The 21065-nt window shown below is 45.9% G+C and overlaps 1 protein-coding gene across 8 annotated transcripts in view; it reads right to left on the bottom strand.

Annotated features, from left to right (window-relative positions):
* The window catches only part of KALRN (kalirin RhoGEF kinase), a 528885-nt gene that overhangs the window by 14914 nt on the left and 492906 nt on the right, over positions 1-21065 (bottom strand). For 5 of the 8 annotated variants that reach the window (XM_068949099.1, XM_068949100.1, XM_068949097.1 and 2 more), the window contains 6 exons: positions 19605-19843; positions 18466-18713; positions 15072-15195; positions 13653-13712; positions 1560-1587; positions 535-706 (listed from right to left, as the gene is read on the bottom strand). In XM_068949099.1, the coding sequence (XP_068805200.1) occupies positions 535-706; positions 1560-1587; positions 13653-13712; positions 15072-15195; positions 18466-18713; positions 19605-19843 (871 nt within the window). Of the gene's footprint in view, positions 1-534; positions 707-1559; positions 1588-13652; positions 13713-15071; positions 15196-17548; positions 18714-19604; positions 19844-21065 lie in introns of those variants that run through there. The other 3 variants (XM_068949101.1, XM_068949102.1, XM_068949103.1) reach the window with 2 other exon arrangements.

Genomic DNA, 21065 nt, shown 5'->3' with positions numbered 1-21065 from the left:
GGAGCACATGCAGGCAGTTTTTAGAACAGCAGCTTTGGAAAGCTGCATGAGTTACCACCACTGCCCAGGAGACGAGAAAATTCGCAGTGATATGAGTATGCAAACAAAGAATATTGTAAGCTGATGAGGGCTCACAAAGGCAAGCAGGGCAACCAAATCAAAGCAGCTAAGCCCCACCAAAGGAGAGGCAATATTAGACAAAGCTTGAAAAACATACTAATTGCTTCTGGATCGAAGCTGGCTCATTAAGTCATGGCCTACTGGTCAGAGCACCATCAGAGCAAGCTCACTCCACCAGCAACGTACCATGTGGATATACCTCTGCGTCAGCTTGCGAAACTGTAGCGCTACCTGAGCCCCAAACTTTGACCCCTTCTAGCTGGCGTGTGGTGCAGCGACGTGCTGAAACATCAGGCCAGCCTTAATTAACTGCATTTCTAATGAGTCTTGTGGCCTGCTTGGTGCCGTATTCCAATTTGAGGGCAACGCAACCATCGTGACCAGATACTTTGGGATTCAAAGGCAGGACCTTACCAGGATGATAAGGTGTAAGTGGCTGTGCTGTTGTCATTGTCAAGGATGTTTTGATCAGGTCCTTTCCAGGTTATAGTTGGTTTGGGCCGTCCACAGACTTTGCACTGCAGCATCACTGTGTCGCCAAGCAAACAGGTGATATCCACTAACGGCACAAGAAACTCTGGAGCCACTGGAGCAAAACACAGGGGCGACACCTTCTCTTAATGCACATTCCCCATCCAAGCCTAGAGGGCACATTATAGGACCACTTGTGGGGACTTTTTACAGAAGGGACTGTGTCAGAGTTAAGCCTTTAAGATCTGGGACCCAAAAGGCTGAGGGTCCTAGGGCCTGGAAGGCCTGAAACTCCACCTTCACTAAAGACCAGATGTTCAGCTCAGCAAAGGAGGTAACAGCGACTGTCCATCCCCCAGCCTCTGCGTGGCCTTCCAGGGGCCCCTTAACACAGCAGCACCTTTGGCTGGCAAGACTAGGCTTGGTGCTTGCTCCTCCCTAGGCACCAGATGATTGCTTTCAAGAATCACTGCCACAGGGACCTCAGGGATCATAGTGCCACCACCTCAGCCCAGCACCCTTGGATACTGCCAGTATCCGAGTTTTAAGGGTCCTGAACAAAGGCACAGATCCAAATTGCGTACGGATAACTGCTACTGCTGGGTCATTTTGCCTGCAATTGGCCTTTCCCCCATGGTCTGGGATGCCTGGTCCTTGCCCTGGTGCTTTCTGCTGAAAGCATGTCTGTGTGCTGGCAGGAAGGTGAGACTTTTTTTGTGGAAGGAGAGTGTGGTGGAGGGCAGGTTTGGAGAACTCAGCCTTGTGTGTATTGCAGGCTCTTTGAGCCAGGGAGCTGCAGAAGGACTGCTTTCCCAGGCTAGCCCACCAGCCCCAGCCAAGGGAGGGCAGGGAGACCTGGCTTTGCTCTAAAAGATAATGCCTATGAAATAACGCTGCCTCATGTGAATAAATCACAGCTGCTGACTTGCTGGTCAATACAAGTCAATGCACAGCTGTCTTCAACTCACCTTCTTGAATGAAATTTGGGTTGATTATCTGAAAAATACAAAGAAATAAAACCATTAATTTTCCTGCAGAGTTACAAGGAGACACCGCTTGGTGGGTACAAGCAATCTCTAACAACCAGCATACACAGCAAGCTTTAGTGACAACTGAACAGCCAGTGCACAGCTGAAAAACTAAATGAAAGGTGCAGCTTCTTAAACTCTGACAAAGCATACATTAGATCTAGTGCCAGCTGCATCACTGGAAACAGGCACAGAACTAACGCTGAGCAAGGTGGACCATGCTCTCTCTTTTTTAGATGATAATGGTCAAGCCATGAAATCCTTTCTTTCTGGACCAGGTTGTGCCCCGTGTGTCCAGCTCCAAATCCACACGACACATCACGCACATTCGTTGCGTGCTCTGGAGCATCTCACCTGCGCTCTGGCCACTAACACAGCTTTGGGGAGACAGTTTTTAACTTGTGCTCCGCTTCCGCAGAAAAGGAGAAACACTGTGACAAAAACACCAGCTTCTTTTCACCTCCTGACAAACATCAGTCCTGCAACAGCCCACAGTCTATCACAACTAGTAAAATTTCACTCATTTCATTGCATTCCTGAAAAGCTCCACTTTCTAACTCGAACTTGGCCTGGATGACTGTGAGTCATTTTATCTAACTAGCAAAGAAATCTACTGTCTCGTTGTGGCCTATATAAGTCAGTTACATCATCTTAACCCTGGAAGCAGAAGGTGGGGAATACTAAAGAAAATGCCAGTAAGTTTTCAAATGCTACATCAACTCTCTACTATTGATTTCAGAGCCTTTTTGGAAGATGCAACGAAGCAGCGATCTAATCCACAGCATCCCAAAGCTGATGTGAGTTTTCGCAGTGGCTCAGAGACCAGGCCATGAAGCAGAAGCAAGAAGCCTTCAAAAAAGTAGATAATCTTCAAGATTTCAATTTATTTTTTGGATTTATAAATAATTTTCCCTAGTGAGTGGCTCAGGGTGCCATTCTAGGAGAAAAGCACTGAAGTATATTTAGCTTCATAACCCTCATCCATAACCTCAGGCAAAACTTAGTACCAGCACTGAGCCTCAGGGTCTTTTTTCCCCAATCACCACCAATTCAACAGCTGAATCAACCAGGCACAATGAGGACTCGCCGCTCACAAAGATGTATGTTTTTCTACAGAAAGATACCTTCCATAAATTCCTCATCACCTGAGGCTGAGACTATCCTTTTTCCTAGCAATAGGAGGAGCTTGATCCTTCAGGGCACATCTACAGAGAACGCAAGATTTATTGCGCTGGCTGAAACAAGCAATCAGTGCAAGTACTTTACAGTCCGTGCTCCAGAAATGGGCAAGGGCTGCTCTGCGTGGGCAAAGCCTGGTTACAGGCTTACACAGCCCCTGACGGCATGGCCAGTGAGTCCATCAGGTCTGCACCTGGAGGGAAAAGCACGACTATTTGGACTCCCAGATGCTCCCAGGAGTGTTGAGATGACAAACATTTAATTCCCAGAATCCTGGAAAGAGCAAACCTCAGTCTATAACCCCACAGAAAAAGACTCTTTTAGGACTATTTCTATATTTATTTAGTTTTTTTTAAAAAGACCAAGTGCTGACTTCCCAGGGAGAAGGCTTAAAGCCCTAATGTGCTCAGCACAGGCTCTGCGCAGGACCTGTGCATGCCGCCGTCTGAGTGGAGAGCTCTGCCAGCCTGTCTGCCCGTAATCCCCGTCAGCTGGGGGATGCGTGTGCCAGCCCACAGCGCCTGGCTCGGCGTCCCAGTCTGCTGCCAGCAGCTAGATGCTTGAACGCAAGTGCTTTGTCTTCATACCTCTAAGAGCAAAGCAGTCAGAAAAATCGAGGGTCAGAAAAACCCTCAGAGGGTTGGGAGTTTCTGCTTGGTAAGAGCCATCGGAAGAGCAGCAGAGCACTTGGTGGTGGCTAAAACAGGGCGGCAGGGTGCGAGACGCTTGCTGCAGGACGTTTGGGGCAATGAGCAAAATAAGAGCCCCCCGGCCCCACAGGGCAGGGAGAGCTGCACAAAAGAAAAATAAGGGCATAAGATGGCAGAAAACACCTTCTCTCCCACCTCTGTGCATGGAAAAGGGGAGACAGAGCTTTTTGATGAAGTTGTGTCATTCACGTGAAACAGAAAAGGAAGTAACAGTTGTTACATGGAGAGAGATTTCAATCCAGGTAATCATCCCTTGCCACTTTTCACTCAATGAGACCATCTATTTATCAGATTAGTACCTCTGGACATTAGCTCGTTTGCACATTTATCTTCATTTTGGTATTTTTTGACTTAACTGGAATACACGTATTTCCTTGGTGGATCTCCCCTTCCTTCCCTGCAGCAGACACTAAATTCCTTTATTATTCACTGATTTCTGTCCTTGTAGCATTAGAGATCAGGAGAAAGAAATGCTCCTAACACTTCAAATTTATTTTATAACTCTAAAGGCATCACTGCAAGATACAGCTACAATGATAAATGTAATAGGTGTATCTATAAATAAATAAAGTTACACTTTTAATAATTTCCAAGGCATGATCATTTGTAATAATTGCCTTACCAAAGATTTTTTTATTGGACTACTAGAAAGAAAACTGCTTCTGCTAGATAATATTGGAAGAGTCTGTGGGTAAAATTTACATTTCTTTTGATAAAACTTCAGTTGTTAATTAGTAGCATGTTACCTAACACCCGCACATCTGTGTCTAAGCTTTTGCCTGCTGTAAGTTTAGCCCAAAATAAAAGCCTTTTCGCAAGATAATTTTTAAGTGCTACCAAAATGATTTAATACATCACTTAATTAAGAAAAAGGCCTTACTTCGGTCTCCTTTGAAAGAGTGTGAGGGGGGATCACCTGACAGGTTGACAAGTGCAGAAATAGTGAATCAGAGAGAAAGACTCACTCACAAATCTTCCAGCAGAAGCCAGATCTCCCAGCTCCCTATTCCCAGAGTATTTTGCTGTCGCTGTCTACAAACTGTCCAGGTTTCCAGAGCAGGAGCTGACAGACTCTTCTGAGTCCTTCTTGGCTAAGTGGAAGACCTTTGGAGACGATTTCTTCATTTGCCCAACAAGCCTCTCTGGTTTTAGACTTATCAGGGCCACAGCTTTGCGTGGCTTGGGTAGCTCCTTCGGCTTCGAAGCTGTGTCAGAAAATAAAAGGCTTCCGGATTCAGCGTGCCCCTTCGTTTCGTCGGCATCCTGGAGACCCCCTTCGCCCTTAAGCCACGTGTTAGGAGCAGAGGGATCCCCTGAGCTGGCAGCAGGCAGGCAACAGCGAAGGGCAGCTTACAAGGAGGGGCAGCGCATCTCCCGAGCCCGGCTCTCCGTGAAGAGCATGGTCAGAGCCCGCGTGGGGCTGCAGGTCTATAGGGGCTGGGCAGCATACGGCAGCTCTTCAGCAAGCCATTGAGGACACAGCAGCGCAATTCAGCCTGCGCCTGATCCAGGCCCGTGGCTGCCGTCCAGCACCGGTCGCTCCCACTGGGTGGTCTGCAGTCCCGGCGCGAAGGGACCCAAGCGGGGCCGGACTTTGCAAGGGCAGAGGCTGCCGGCACTAAACGGAGACCTGAAATCAGGGCAAGACGCTCAGCCGGCCGAGCGCCTGCGTCAAGCCCCCACTTTTCAAACGCACCCAACGTCCCCCACACGAGACTAGCGGGGGGGGGGGGTGTCCCACGGATACAAACGACAGCCTGTTCCTGCAATAACAAGCGTCAGCTCAGGACTTTTGCTAAGCGCTGCTTGCAGGCAGGCCCAGCTTTGTACCGGGCGACACAAGCGCTAGGCAGCCCCGGCAGGCTGCGAGCGGTCCGGCGCGGGCTGCTGAGGAGACGGGTGAGGCGAGAGCGCTGCTCAGCAGCTGCTTCGCGCTGGCGCTGGGTTTCTGCACCGGAGCCCTTCGGGTCCCGGAGCCACCAGCCCTCGGGGCCCGATAAACCAGCGGGCAAACGACACCGCGGCCCGATGCCGCTGGGGGATAAAGACATCACCGAGCGACGGGAGGGCGCACAGCACCACAGACCGTCGCCTCGAGAGGTTCGGCCGGCGAAGGGGAGCGACGCCAGCGAGCGCGCGCGGGCCGTGGGGCGACCGGCAGAGGCAGGCTGAGCGTGGCCGAGCCGGCCGTGCGCTGCCACAGGCGACGCGCACAGGGAGATGCAGCCCCCGACGCTCGTGGGCGACCGAGGCTGCGCCCGCCGCACACAGCCATCGCTGAAGACGCTCACGCCGATGGCAGCCCGGCTCCAAACCCTAGGGACTTTTTCTGCCGAAAAAAGGAGAGGCCGAGACGCTCCTCTGTAGCACGTTTTCTCAAAGCCCCTGCTCACCTCGGGAAGGTCCCGCGCAAACGGAAAGGCGGCAGGGATGCTGTGGAGGGTGACGCAGGCGGCCTGGCTTCTGCTCGGTTATTCCTTCGGTGACCGCTGCACAGCGCTTTGAGCTCACCGGGTGAAGGAAAAAACCAACCCTGCTGGGGATGTAGCTTTTGTAGCGTTTTTCTCTTGTCTTCTCTCAAAAAAGCACCGTGAGGCTCAGCCCTGCAACCCCGCTCAGTTCGCGGCTGTTTGAGGAAGGATCTCGCTGTCAGGCCTTTCGCCAAATGTTTCTGGCCATGGCAGCACTGTGAAAGGGAAGACAACGGAGGACTTTCCACCGCCGAGCGCTTCCAGAGCAAATCCTCAGCAAACACGACCTCCGCACTCTCCGCGGCTGTTGCGCTCTGCTTCGTCACAGCCCAGCCGGGCTTGGGAGCAAAAAAAGTCGACAAGGAAGGAATCACCCAAAACCTGAACTTCTCACACCTTACTCAGGCTCACTCAGCACTAGGCAAACACGAAGCTTAAAGGAGCAAACTTGTTAGGCAACACGTTCGTTCCTCAGGTAAGAAATTTAGAGCGAGTTGGACTTGCTTGTTTTTTTCGTTGGCTGAAATACCTGTAGCCGAGTCCCAGAGTGGGTGGAAAATTCTGATGCTCCCTCTACAGCCAAATGAGTTTCTGCTTCTAACACAGTAACAGCTAAAAACAGAAACCCCATACAAAATGACAAAGGCAGAGCACAAAACAAAGGGTCTCTCCTCTCGTGATGGGGGGTCTAAAGCTGATGAGACCAAAAAAAGGGTGCTGGGGAAGAAAGAGAGCAGAGAAGTGAAAGGACATGTCCTGATTATTCAATCAAAAAAAGCCAGAAATAGAGCCTGACTCTTCCTTCTCAACCCTCTGCTGTTTCAGGGCTCAAATCAAGAAATGGAAATGGGGTAGTGGAATACCTTTACGGACCTGCAAGGAGCTAAGTGACTTAGGATCTAAACGACTTTGTTGTTCGCAATCACAGGGCTTGGATGTTATCGCCAAATTCACCCACGGTCCCTAAGCCTGCCCCCAAAGGGCCCAATTGCCAGGCCTCTGGGCTTCTAGCAGGGTTGGGCTGTGATTTTGGTTCGTTTGTTTAAATGAGTAGCACATCTTTAGAGAAAAAAGGAGTAACTTAGGAAATGTGACCGTCAGACTCTAGAAAAGCAGCGTATATGCTGCATACAGTAACGCATTGTTTCGGAGTGCTGGGCAATGTGTTTTCTGGTTTGCTAAGCTCACGTTACAGACAGACGGCAACTAGCCCTTGGAGGTATGTTGGCTTCAGTAGCAGCAAAACTGTCCACCTGCAAAGTGACTCTGCACACCCCAACTTCTTAACGACAGCGTGTCTTTGTACACATACTCTGTGTCTGGGGGCAAGTGGGAAACCACTCTGCAGCGTGAATTCCCAGCGCTGACATGCTCCTTTTTGTAACCACAAGCCTGGCTGCCTGAGAGGGGCTCCTCCGCTTCGCGAGGATTGGCTTCTCTGTCACAAAGACACCGTCACCATGCTGCCAGCCACCCTCCCTGGAAGAGGGTTGAGGGCCTGCCAGGCAGCGCAGACCAACGTGATGGACAGAAGGGCCCGTCACACATCCAGATTTTTCCAAGGCCACGTTTCAGACCTACATTAAGGGACTGCATCAAAGCAGGAGAAAGAATATTTTTCCTTGCTCTTCCCAAATCAAACAAAGCATAGCATCCTGTAATAAGATCCCTGCTTTATCTAAACGGTAGAGGGCATGTTTCCTCCAAGACAAGCAGCTCGACATTTTGTCAACACTCCATGGTATTTCTTGTTCACCAGGTTAAAATAAAATACTGGCGCATTTGTACCTGCCGGTAGTAGAGAGAGCAGCATGTTCCTTGTTCCTTCACTTAGGGAAAAATATCAATGACTGTCAGAAAATAAACTAGGCTACAGAGGAATTAAACCAACTCTAACCAGCAGAAAAATTAATTCCTCCCTAATAGGCTAACTTTAACTTTGAGAATTTTGGAGGGGCAAGTTCACTGTGTCCCCCCACCACCATACAAGGAACCCAACAAACTAACACAAGAAATTTCCTGAGGTGAATAAGGATCCGGCTACAGAGGGAGAGGTGCTGCCAAACGGAAAATATAATTTACAATAAGAGAATGGTAGATGATGAAACATCCCATAGCATCAGCCTTTCGGGGCGGGGGGATGTGGGGTGCCTCCCAGCCCCCAGCATGGATGGGATCAGCTGCCTTTGAGACGGACAGGGAAGCCACAGGAGATGTTTACTGCTTTACACGCACCCGTGCAAAGCAGAAGGCCCCTCTCTGTGCTTCTTCTTGCCAATGTCACGCTCTCTCTGCCAGGCCCTGGGGGCTGGTGTATTTGAACAGGTATAGCTGTTGGATTTGCTTCTGGTTTTGAAGGCTACCACATATATTGGGAAATGTGTTGTAGCTCTATTCCCTCCTTACCTATCAAGCAGGTCACTTCTTCCTCTTCCAGCAGCTAAAGCAAAGCGCCTGTGCTGCCAGCTCCGGAAACTTCATATCTGATCAGCCAACTTCCCGGCTCTGTATCAGGAATCACTGTCCACTTGGGGACTGCATGAAAGTGGCTTTGCACATGGCAGCTGCCAGAGGGAAATGTTCGAGGCTATCAGGATCTTACTCATTCATACTGTAGCTGTGATAAGAGGCCTCTACCAAGAGTGAGGCTCTTTTGTGCTAAACACATAGACAAACATGTGATGGAAAAACAAACTGTATGTTAAAAGCCTTTCTTATCAGTTGTACAAGAGCAAAGACAGTATGTTAGATCTGTTTTGGAGATCGAAAAATCAAGGCAGAGAAGTCAAGGCATTTGCTTAAAGTACTTGGGAACTCTTGGCCTGAGCTGAACGCTGATTTGGAGCCAGTGCTGGATGCACGAAGCCATTACTTACTCAACCACTTGGACTGTGAGGGTGCTAACACAATATTCCTCCTTGGAGAATATTTCCTAGTGCTTATCTTGCCCTGAGTGTCTCAGAGTAGTTCTTAACATGCTAGACTGTCATAAACGAAAAAAACAGATGATGAAGTCCAACCTGTGCACCTTGGCAATACCCCAGCTCACTAATCTAATGATGGCACTTCCACTGACTCAGGGTGGGCCTGGATTACATCTCTCCTTTACACAGCTAAGAAACATGAGCAAACGCTAGACACTCCGCGTCTGTTGCGTGTCGATCAGGATTACTTTTAATGCACCACAACTGGAGCAGTGCTGTGCAAATCAGCAGAAAACAAGATGTCTGGAGCCATGTGAGAGCGCTACATGTGAGGTCCAACCCAAAGCTGGAAGCGCTCCCACTGAATTAGCGAGCTTCAGGTCAATCAGGTCTTCAGACTGCTGGAAGGGCATTAATTTACACGAGAGAGGTAGCTCACTGGGATGTGCACAGTTGACTTATGACCCCTTCAGTGATCTCAAAACCCTGTGACGTTACAACAATCCAAATTCTAAGACAATTAGTTGTGTCACTGTCCTGCACCCAAGACTCGGGTGTGGATGATGTTCACTGACTCACAAGGGAACCCACCTTCCTCCCAGGAGCTGAGCCTGCCTGTCCCTGTGCAATTAGCTACAGACATACAGAAAGGGAGTCTCCAATCTTTCATAAATATAGGTTACTCCTATCCCTCCCGTGGCTACGCTTGCTCCTTAAGTGCCTGCTCCTACACCTCACATGCCTAACAGGTGAGTCTGCACCTTGTGGTTTCTGAAACAATAGCACAAAGCAGAAAACAAAACAAAACAAAAAACCCCCACATATTTCTCTTCAGTCCTTACCCACTCTCATTGTATACTGATAAACAAAGAGAAAAGAAACAGTCACCAAGAGATACAATTTCTATTCAAAGTTCTGTCAGCAAAGTTACAATGAATAGAAAGTTCTTCAGGGCCAGCATGTCCCCGGCAGGCAAAAAAACCCAGTAATGACATTTTAACTGTTTAAAAGGGTAACTCAGAATTTCAGTTTACTGCTGTCACCATGTATGTTCTCCACATGTCTGTCTTTCTGTGTATCTCCCCTGAAACAAAACAAAGTCCAAGTGCTTGAATAATCTGAATTCCACCATACAGATATTCAATATTTTATAAGCAGCAAGCAAAGCTAGACCCGAAAACCACAGCAACCAGGGGACCCCATGGATATTGTGACCAGCTCACCAACTTCTTGTGCAGGGAATAGGCTGGAGATAAAAGGCACCAGCATTTCCAAATAATTAGCATGGCTGCTTTGCATTTAGCGACTGCTTTCCCTGTTCCAGCACTGACTGCACATTCGCAGGCATGACGGGAGGAAGAGGGATGTCAGCATGTTATGGGTGACAGTCCTATAAGAGAAGCAAATTGACTTGCCCAAGGTTGTAATAATAGCTGCAGACAACTCCTCCTAAATGATACTTGGAGGGCCTCATGCAACTTTTAAGTGCTGGTGGTTGGGCCAGCTCTTCCACCAGCACTCCCATAGCCTATAAAATCAGTCACGAGCTGAGCCAGGTGTAAGCCTAAGGTCTTCTCCATTGCTCGCTGTCCAGTCACGCTGCCTCCAGCTAACCCAGGAGCATGCCAACAGCCCCGCTCTGACGTACTCTGCTAAGTGGAGAAAGATGAGCCAGACGAGATACCGATTTTCACTATAAACACAGGTTGGGGGAAGCAGCTTTTAAATAATTATTTAAGGCTAGGATGCTCCTCTAGGAAAAGCCTAAAAGCTGTTTATTTTTCTGCAAGATATGATAAGAACAAGCACCGGTTACCCCACTCACCTTGTATACCGGGAGACTGAAATCGCACTGGCTTACAGAGGGTCTGACAGTCCTATGCAGATACCGCCACACGCACCTATTTTTACATAGGATAATACATGGCATTTCTGTAAACACAGATGACGAACACAAGCGCCAGAAAGAGCAGGGTTTTAAAAGCTGCCCTTATGGGCAGCATCTTTCCAGAAGTCTTTCACCATGCCAGAGTGAGCCTGCTGAAAGAAAGGGGGTGGTGGTGGTGATAAATGCTTTTAAAGGACTTGCTTATGTTCCTTTCCTCTCGGGGACAACGCCTTAAAATCGGGACCACCACTAGAGGAGAGAAATTAAGACTTGCATGAGCCTGGGGAGCCCCCAGCTGTGGGAGCTGATCACTATGCAGCTGTGCAGTTAATTCATCGTGCTGCCGAAAGGAGTTTTGCAGGAGTTTTGCAGCTGGCACAGATCTGTGCTGCTCAGGTATGGTAGCCAGCTCTTTTAAAGGTAGTTTAGGCACCTGCACACCAACTTTCTGATACTCTGCCACCAGCACCATATAACTTCCTCCATCGATTAAGCAAGGCAAGCTCCATCTTGTCCTGATGAACCCCTGATCCAGGCTCTGGCAGTGGAAGAAGTTTGCCTTGCTTCTGTTTCAAAGAGAAAAGACTTTAGCTCCTGCGACCTTAATCGAGTTCATTTTCATAACTCAGGAATGCTTGATAAGGAGATCAAAACTTTCATCGTAAAGGAAAAGGGAGAACAGCTGCGGCTTCCAGGAGAGAAAACCCCAGAGCTTTACAGACTGGACTTCCGCATGACAACTTCTAGGACTGTTTCCCTCATGAGCATTTCAGCAGACTGCCCCAGCTCTGCTCCCTCTGAATTGTTTTTGTTCAGTTTTATTGTGGGTATTAGCAATCCTTCCCCGCCAGTAGCTCTTGGCCGGATCAGTGAGCTGATTACACTCACTCTGGGCTGCTGAAGTACTAATATCAGCATAAGAGAGGGCTGTCCTACCCCTTGCAAGGCAGTGTGACTTTAGATTGGCCAAAGTCACCCAAAAAACTGCGTTCTCACTTCTGTCCTTCTGCCATTTTATACACTTGCCCAGCGCCAAAGAGTTTTGTTGAGACTTGAGCTTTACAAGCCATTAAGGAACACGGTGGCTTCCGGAAACTACAGGACAGCAATGACACTTATACCTCTACTAAGTGATTTGGGAGATGCAAAGTCAGGTTTCTAAGTGTAAAACAGGTCACACATCAGGCAAGTATTTACTGTCCTATTAGCAGAGTCATACCAGAGCTAAAACTTCAACTTAGTGTCTTCCTCTTTAAATAGAAGGGCTCTCTTATCTCCTGCACTTCACAAGGCAAAGCAAGAATAGTAGACTCTTATCTACACCACAGTAACCCCCCACCCCGCCCCGAGGAGTATATCAGAGATGACTAGAAATGTAGACAGTTTATGGACTTGGATACCTTTCACTGACAATTTTAAAACATCTGAGTTTTTGCTCCTACGGAGCAAAGTCTATTAGCAAAATTCAGAAATCCTCTGCAAAAAGAATTGTGATATCACCTGCTCTGTACGTTAGACATATCTCAGCCACCTTTTACTCCGCAAGCCAATTTCCAAAGATCTAAAGTTTGCATAGGTTTATGTGCAATAATTGGACACTATCTTGTAGCAAATACATATATCTGTTACCTAAGATGAGCAGTAAGCCCTTTGAAAATGCAAACACACCACTGAGAACAATGCAGCTTTGGTGGTAAGCACCAGTCAACCTCAGGATGTCAGCGAGGTCACAGGCTTTATTTTAGTACCTATCCCTTTTTCAAAGATGTATTTGTAGATGCCAACACACCTGGAATACAAGAGAGCCTTCCGGTTAATAGCTGAGGTGGTGGATATCCTTGTAGCCCTGCATCTCAATACACTTTCTTCTCTCTTTCTTTTTTCCAGGAGGAAGACCGGCTTTCTTTTGTGGCATTTGTAGAATACAGTCTAGCTAACAGCACCCTGGAGATCTAACGTACAGAGATTTCCCTGTTCTCCAACAAACTGCCCTACAATCTTTGTAAAATCACTTACGTTTCTCTGAACCTTTCCCCCTGCCTGTTCCAACAGAAAGCTCTTTCAGCCTTGGTACAACGTACACAGATGCTTCATGTGGTCACTATACACAGATAAGTAAGCCCTGCAAGATATTAATAGAGGAGAACCAGGTGGCGACTCTAACGTTGATTTTAAGCTCTGTTCTTTACCAGGCATGTCTGGGTCACTGCACTCGTCAGCTCACACAGGAAAAACAGTAGTGTAACGCATTGCATCCATTTATCTGCATTAGCCCTGCCTATGATAAGTATACCTTTATGCAACTAATTTCACCATTTTATTTCAGTACCTTTATATAAGTGTAATTTTCCACGATTTAAGAGACACCAACTGTTAAGAGAAAAAAGAAGCTTTGTCTTTTTTCACCTCCTAGATAATTTAAAACGCTAGCTGTGGTGCAACAACATTTACTACAGTGATTTATAACACAGGACTGACTAGCACCTCAGCATGTACTGCCAGGATGGTAGGCCTTTTCAACATAGAAAGCTGCTACATTTCCTGGCAGTTGACAGGTATGCATGATCATTTCATTGCATGAGGTCCCAGATGGAAAACGGTGGTTTAGAGGTGGCCAATTAAGCCTTCAGCTCAACAATAATTTGTTTTCCAACTTCCTTCAGTGCTCCTATCACAAAGGCCGCCCAAACTTCAATTTGCTGCTTGGCAAAACCAGAACTGGAACTTTGTGTGATTTATACTTAATTGACATACATGTTCATCTGCAAAACAGACCTGCCAGCTCCCCTTTCAGCAAAGCCATTTCAAAATGGATACATGTTCTCTGGAAAAAAAAAAATCACAAGGATGATTGTCTCTACCTCCATGCTAGTATTGGGGTCAAGGTCATCACACTCTGATTCCTCTGAGCTGTTTGTCTCCTTGTTTGGCAGCATGAAGAGGAAGAAAGAGAACAAGAGATTAGAAGAGAGCTTGGTTAGACAGCACAGAGCAGCACAGGAGTTTGAGCAGCATGGAAATGGGTAATAGTACAGAAAACGTTCTTAAAAACTGAACAGAAACCAACCAACAAGAAAACAAGAGAAGCAAAGGCAAAGACATGCTTTTGTCAAAGAAGAGGCAGTGATTCTGCAAGTCGTTCAGGTAGTAAAAACAGCAAAGGGAGCAACAGAAGGAAGAATTGTGACCACCATGCTGGAGCAACTATTTCCTTCAGGCCCAGTTACTTCACCAACTTGACTGCAGAGGCGCAGGATGCCTGCAAAGTGGGTGCAAGGTGCATCCAGGCTGCAGTGGCAGGGTTCCTCCCTTTGCACATGCCATCTCTATTTCACTAGGGTTATAATGTGGAAAGCCTCCACAGAGGAAAACACTTAATCCTGGGCTCTCCTGGAGAAGGGTGGGTCCAAAGTACATGCTCAAGTGCTTTCCTGAATCAAGGCTAGGCTTTGGTTGTGTCAAAATCACAAGTGTTTGCTTGCCTCTGTTGTAAGGGATTGCCCCAGATTAGTGCTGAGCAGGCCTCACGGTCGATTTATAGGGATGGCTCCTCTGAACTGGAGAACAGTAGTCAGGTATGCAGAGCAGAAGATGGATCTTAACCCCACAGCTCTCAACCTTTTCCATACTGGGAAATCTCAGAGAGAGAGAGAGACAAACACAGACACACACAGACACACACAGACAAACACACACAGACACACACACACACACAACCCTCTCCTGGCAAGACCTAATCAGAATCTCCTTCCCTGTTTGATCATATGGAAAGGAAAAGGTCATTGAGACCATTTCCCCAGCCTGAAGTGCTTGAGCACCTCAAGTTTAGGAATCCATTATCTTAAGATGTGGGTGAAATATTGGCCCAAAGACAACTCATCATTTCCAATGGGGCCATCATTTCAGCCAGTGGCTTTCTCACCGCTGCAGCTGCTCTGACAGAGCTACATATTGAGCTAGATCAGAGGTCAGTAAATCACTGTTTTCAAAATTTTTAAGAACACTTACTTAACCTCATATATAGTTTTTTAAGGAAGGTTACTTACTTGCATGTGGGATGCCAGGAAAAAGAAAACGAAAAACAAAGGCTGCATTTTATCTTGCATGCAAAAATCCTGCTAAAATGGATACTACAAAAAAAGAAAAAAAAAGATAACTGAAGTGGAAAAAACAAAACAAAAACCTGCCGCCCCCTCCCTCTCTCAGGAGAGGATGTTCTAGGGGGTGAAAAGGATGGGAAGCAGGAGAGCAGCACACAGCTTTCAGATGGCCTTACTCACTTTAACAGAGACTTTGTTCCCCAGAATATCCTTGGATTTACGTGGCCCATTGGCTTCATTTTTGCCACTGCTCTCCTTTTCCGCCCGCTTTCTCATGCGCAGGGTATGCCATGAACATGACTTCCTGTTGTACCAAAAAACGCAGCAATCAAATGGCATATCATAGCAGGAAGGAAGGATTTGGAAAGAGGAACCAGCATCCACATTTGCGATTACTGCAATACCCCTAGAAGGTGAAAGCCACTGGCAATATGCCTTATCTCAGTTTAAGCAATGAGAGTTGAATTAAAAAACCAAATCAAACAGTTCTACAAAGCAGATGTTGTGCCACACTTGCTGTTTAAATGCATGGAGCAGGAAAAAATTCCCATGACGGAAGCAGGCAAGTAGAACTTGCTCATCTGGCTTCAAGGACTTTATCTTATCTTGCATTTGTCACAAACAGATTTTTTTTTTGGCTAGAGTTAAAAGGTCAACTCAATTTTCTGTCTTGTTGATTAAAAGCAGTGAAACAAATGTAAGTAAATGAGAACAGTCTTAATGGAGTACTCAGTAGAGCAAATAAACAAATTTAAGAAATTCAAGGTGTTGCTCTCTACATGTTGCTCAGAATATGAAAAGCTCAAAAATAGGGGCTAATACCATTAACTTTCCAAGAGATAAGTCACTTCCTAGAACAACAAGTTCTGCTATGCCTCCTGAGATCAATAATTTCCCATTAGTAAAATATTTCATTTTGCCAATCTGGTTAGTGAGGACATCATTCAGTCCACGTTTTTTGGCTAGCATCACAGTAGATATGATTTCCGGTATATGTTTAACCCCTCATTATTGCTCCTATGACCTTACCCTTGGGGAAAAAAAAAAAAAGACCATGTCACCCTTTGTAAGAGCAATGCTATGTTGACAACAGAAATTGCATGTCAAAGCAGACATAAAAAATTAGGAAAAAAGAAAACAGTTCTCAATATGGATTTCATTTGGTTTAAAGAGTGGACAGGTTGGGGGGGGCGGGTGGGGGAAGGGGAATGTTGTCTAAAGCAGAAAGCTCTCAAAACAGCAGTGTGATGAGCTGGGATCCAGGTTCAAAGCATCTGCCCACCTTTAAGTCATGCAAATTTGATTTGCATGTTTTAAGCCCAATGTTTGGCACATTTCATGTCTACAGTACCTTGAAACATTTTACAAAGCAAGTTGCATGTAATCCAACGATAACCTGCGATGCCAATAAAACGCAGTATGTTAGCAAGGTAGGACTCAAAGGATGCCCCGCACAGCCGACGCTCCCCCATGAACACTGCTTCCCATTCATAAGCATTTTTTCGTTACACTTCTGCACCTTATTGGAACTGAACAGCAGCTCAAGTTAAAAAAAGTAAAACTAATGGCCTCCCAACAGCTGGCCACACTAACACACTGAAAACACCTGAACTGGTTTCTATCAAGTGTTTTTGCAACCGGTGTTAGCGTCTGCACTAGAGCAACACAGTCAAAGTCACAGTCGTGTGTTGGTAACGTTTGGCAATGGGCAGTCACATTCAGGCGAAAGGAGCACCAGAGCATCCTGCACATCTCAGCAGGCCAGTAGGTCTGTTGTGATACTTGGGCGTTTCTGGAGGAGGTCCAAATTAGATATGCAGAGCAGGGGAAGTTATCCAGCACTTCAGAACTGTTACGTTTTCTTTTAAGAGTCAAGGTAAGAGTCAAGGATGTGGTTGATGGACTCCCCCGCTCTGACCTATCAGCAAGAACATGGTGCCAAAACTACTGGATTGACCACATATTTTGTGCACAGAATTTGTGAACAGAAGAAACTGGTTTATTACTTGCACTAACAAGTCAGCATGATCTGGCACACCAGACAGGGCTAAAGATAGCATCTGCACTAGGTCAGTTTTTACCCATAGGACTCAGATTAGAAAGTCCCTTCAAGCATCTCACTACTGGTTTCGGGACTGGCTTAGCTGTTTGAGTCTGAAGACATGAATTAAGACTTTAAATCTCACTGGAATGAGAATGAAAGAAGGAAGTGCAATGCATGTATCTTTTCATTCTGGTGCACCTTCCTGGCCACAACCCATATGACTACAATGCAGAATAGGACGGCACAGCTGCCATGAAATCAAAGTTTTACTGGGAGTCTGGTGCTGTGCATGAATGCAAAGACACGTGTTTCCATGCGATGGCTCGGGAGGAACATGGGAATATCCATGGCCTGTGTGCAAGAGATGCTAAGCAGTTCCTTTGGTTTAATATAAAATTCACGGTAGGATTCACCAGATTACTGGCTGACGGGTAAAGTCATCATTTTTTACAACTGAAACTTCAGCAGATACCAAATTATTTTTTTAGTGAATCTGTAACAATATTTCGTCATTTTCAAATCTATGCTTCAAGGCACTCACGTAAGATAATTTGTAGCATACATCATGCATTATGATCTAGTCTTTGTAGATATTAAAAGAAATCAACAGATATTACTATAAAGAGGGTTGTACCTTCTGTATTTAATACCAAAAAACACTTTCTTGATTTAGTCATTTCAAACTGACAAATTTCTAAAGATCAGAAAAGGAAAATATATATCCACACATTTGTTAAATAAGCAACAAAATGTTATAAACAAAACAAAAACAAAAAAGGGTCAAACTAGTTCTTTTACCTCATTAAAACATGCTCAGGGTGAAAATTTATTTTACATATTTAAAATAGTACATTTAAAATTAGTTACATTACAGGTACAATGATGAACATTGCGACTATCCATTATATTGCACAACCTGACTTCATCAATATGAGTTTGTTTCTTTTCCTTTTTTTAAATAGTGCAAAATACTTTATACAGGAATGTACTTGGATGGGGGTCTTGCAAACAAAAAAATATTTTACAAAAGTTACTACAAACAGAAAAAAAAACAAACAAAACAAAATGAAAAAAAGATACAAGATGTACAAAGAAATTGCCATAGACAACAAAATCTCTCCTCCTTGAGAAGTGAACCCCAGTCCAACACAGGGCCTGATTTTTTTCTGCTAGATGCTGTTGTTATAACCAATATATAGATTAGTAACTTAATACAACATAAATATAAGTCCAGTCCAAGCAGGTCCATGTTGGTGTAAAATGGTGTAATGTAAAACATGCCTTTAACTGTCTATGGTTTTATTTCTTTCCAAAGTATAAACAAAACCCCACAAAATGAAAATAACCCAAGCCCGAGCTATCCAACATGGCTGCCCGATGCTGCCGACTGACCGCTCAGTTTGTTCCAATGGCACTGTAGATAAAAAATCAGTAGGATTTCCCTACCATTTGGGTTTGTTTATTTTTATTTATTTATTTTTCCTCAGAAAATCCGTATAGCGCTCCCAGCGAAGCCAACACGGCACTTACTTGATGCTTCCGTCGCTATTATCTGTAGTGGATTTAGTGAGGGGAGCCAAGATATTGCCGGGGATCCATCCTTCAGCAGCCGGAGAGTGGTCATTTGCAGGCTGGTACACCAGGAACATGTTCTGCTGGTTGATGGCAAGGATCTGAACCACCTCTCCTTGATTCACACAGATCTCATCCTCCTTCAGTGCATAGTAATCTTTAATCACCACCATGGAAGAGGTCCCATTGCACCCTTCCAACTCAGTCTGCGAAAACAGACACAACAGAAACCTGGTGAGCAGGCGGAGCCGAGGAGCCTACCCTTTTCCGTAGCCATCACGACATTTCACCTCCAGCTTAACTTTACGAGGGAAAAGGATACGAATCACTAAGGTAAGCTCATATTGGCAGAAAAGATTTTAAAGACTGAAAGGCTTGGGTAATCTGACACAAACCAGCATCCTACTTCATATGAGGACTTGCATCTGTTTCAATAGCGATAGTGCCCTAAGAATGCACTCATGTGCATTGTATTACAGATTAACTACCTGTACGAAGTTGAATGGAAGGAAAGACCAGTGAAGGCTGCAGCATCGGGCAGCCTACATTAGAGGCTGAATTAATACTCATGCATTTCATGATACTAAATACAGGTCAGGCTTTGATCAGCTGCAGCCAGCAGCCGGGTCCAAATGCCAGTGACAGTTCCTGACTCTTGGGTGGCCTATGTGAACTGGGTCTGGTACATCACACATGCATCCAAATTATAACCTACAATTGGCACCCTCTGAGATGTTAGACATGAGAAGGTCTAAACTCCTCTAAACCAGCAGAGTAGACCTCTTCAGAGTTGGGTGATTAAGGGATATTAGAGAAACCAGAATATTATTGGTGCCAATACTGCAAATGGACACTCAGTTCACCAGGCCTGCAAACACAGCACCCCTGAAAAAGCTCATGTCAGCACTGTACGCTCTAATGTGAGGCTCTTGGTTTCCCTGAGGACACACTACCCATCAGGATGCCAGAGCTTTTGTGGACTCCATTTAATTTCAAATCATAGTCACTCGAGCTGGTCGGCTGATAATCAAAGGCAACTTCACCGATTATCTATTAAGTGGGCTATGAGACAACGCTTTATCACATAAGCTCAGTACCTGGCTCTGTTCGTACTTGTCTCCGGGTTGTGAGTGTTCATACCCTGTGCTGCCATTGGAGGTAGATATCTTCAGGGGTGGGAGAGATGTGTTACGGCTTGTAGCCTTCAAAGGCTTCTCAGACCCTACTGGAACAGAAGAATAGGGTCTGCTGTTGGGCTGAGGGACCCTACCGGTCTGGGGCCTCAGCACTGCAGAGCTACTTTCTTTGCGTTGGTACTCTATGGGAGACTGTAGTGCTGCAAAAGAGGGAGAGAATTAGCTACGTGCTCTCGATGACACTGCAAAGGGATGTACACCGTGTGAGGTGTGTTTCAGTCAGAACAGATACTTTGGTTGCAAAACAAGCAGGAGACAGAAGATGCCACCTCTGGACACACACAGCTGTGTTCACACGGAGATAGAAAGCAAGCACGTTACGCTGTACTGCGCATGACTGCGCATGAACTGAACGCAGCACTCCATGCTGCTGCAAAGATCGCTTCTCTCATCGACAGAGTGGGCTAAAATTTTTGTCATTCATAGCATACATAAGTGCTTTCATTTTCTTTGAAACTGCACAAATGAAGCATCATAAAAGTCATTCTGTAATAAAAATAAATGAAAGCCTGAATAAAAAGAGTCACACCTCATTTACAATTAATTTTGCTATCCTCAGAAGGAACAGATTAAGACCCATAAATCTCATTTGTGTTTTCTCAAGAGAGCATGACTAGTAAATTCTTTTCAAACATGATGTATCGGAACTTGGCTCTCTATGTACTTTCCATGTTAACTACTTTGGTTCAGGGAGAGTGCTGGACCAGCAAGAGAGGAAGCGTAGATGGCACAAAAGACATTAATCCAACAGCCCAGACCTCTCCAAAAACCACCGTGTTCCAAATGAACATCACAAGCAACATCAGATGGCTTAACAAGCCTTAAAAAAAGAGCCTGCTTAGGGAGAGAGAAGATTTCTTAGTTATGGAGAGAGCGAGCTTATACTGGGAAAAGGAAGGATAAAAATGCCAGAGGCTGAAGAAATAAAGAACTTTGGTATGTCTGGAGGGGAAGTGACGAGGGCTGGGACTCCTGGTGAATGGGAGAGGAATAGATTTGCCAGGATCAGACTAGCATCCCCAGATCTATGGGTTGTTCTTTGCATGTCATGTGGCTTTAATGGATGATTTACAGCAACTAATACTGTGTACATGCACCAGACTCAACCAAATGGAATGCAGAGAGACTAGTCTAGCAACAGGTAGATGGAGGACATAATGTCACAGCATCGGCCCAACCAAGGAACCACAAGAGAAGGAATGTCTTTCCCAACAAGAAGAAAAGGAAAGCAAACAAAAAGGCTCAGCATCACACAACAGACTTTCTAGCATCCCCCTTCCCGGGAAAGGGAGGTCACTCTAACAGGAAATCACTTAGTACCATGACACAAGAGACCAAACGAATCAAGGAGGATCCCAGAGC

The sequence above is a fragment of the Struthio camelus genome, chromosome 6, assembly GCF_040807025.1.
Source record: "Struthio camelus isolate bStrCam1 chromosome 6, bStrCam1.hap1, whole genome shotgun sequence".
Classification (NCBI taxonomy): domain Eukaryota; kingdom Metazoa; phylum Chordata; class Aves; order Struthioniformes; family Struthionidae; genus Struthio; species Struthio camelus.
The sequence above is the reverse complement of the archived record's forward strand: the minus strand, read 5'-3'. Positions and strand labels throughout refer to the sequence as shown.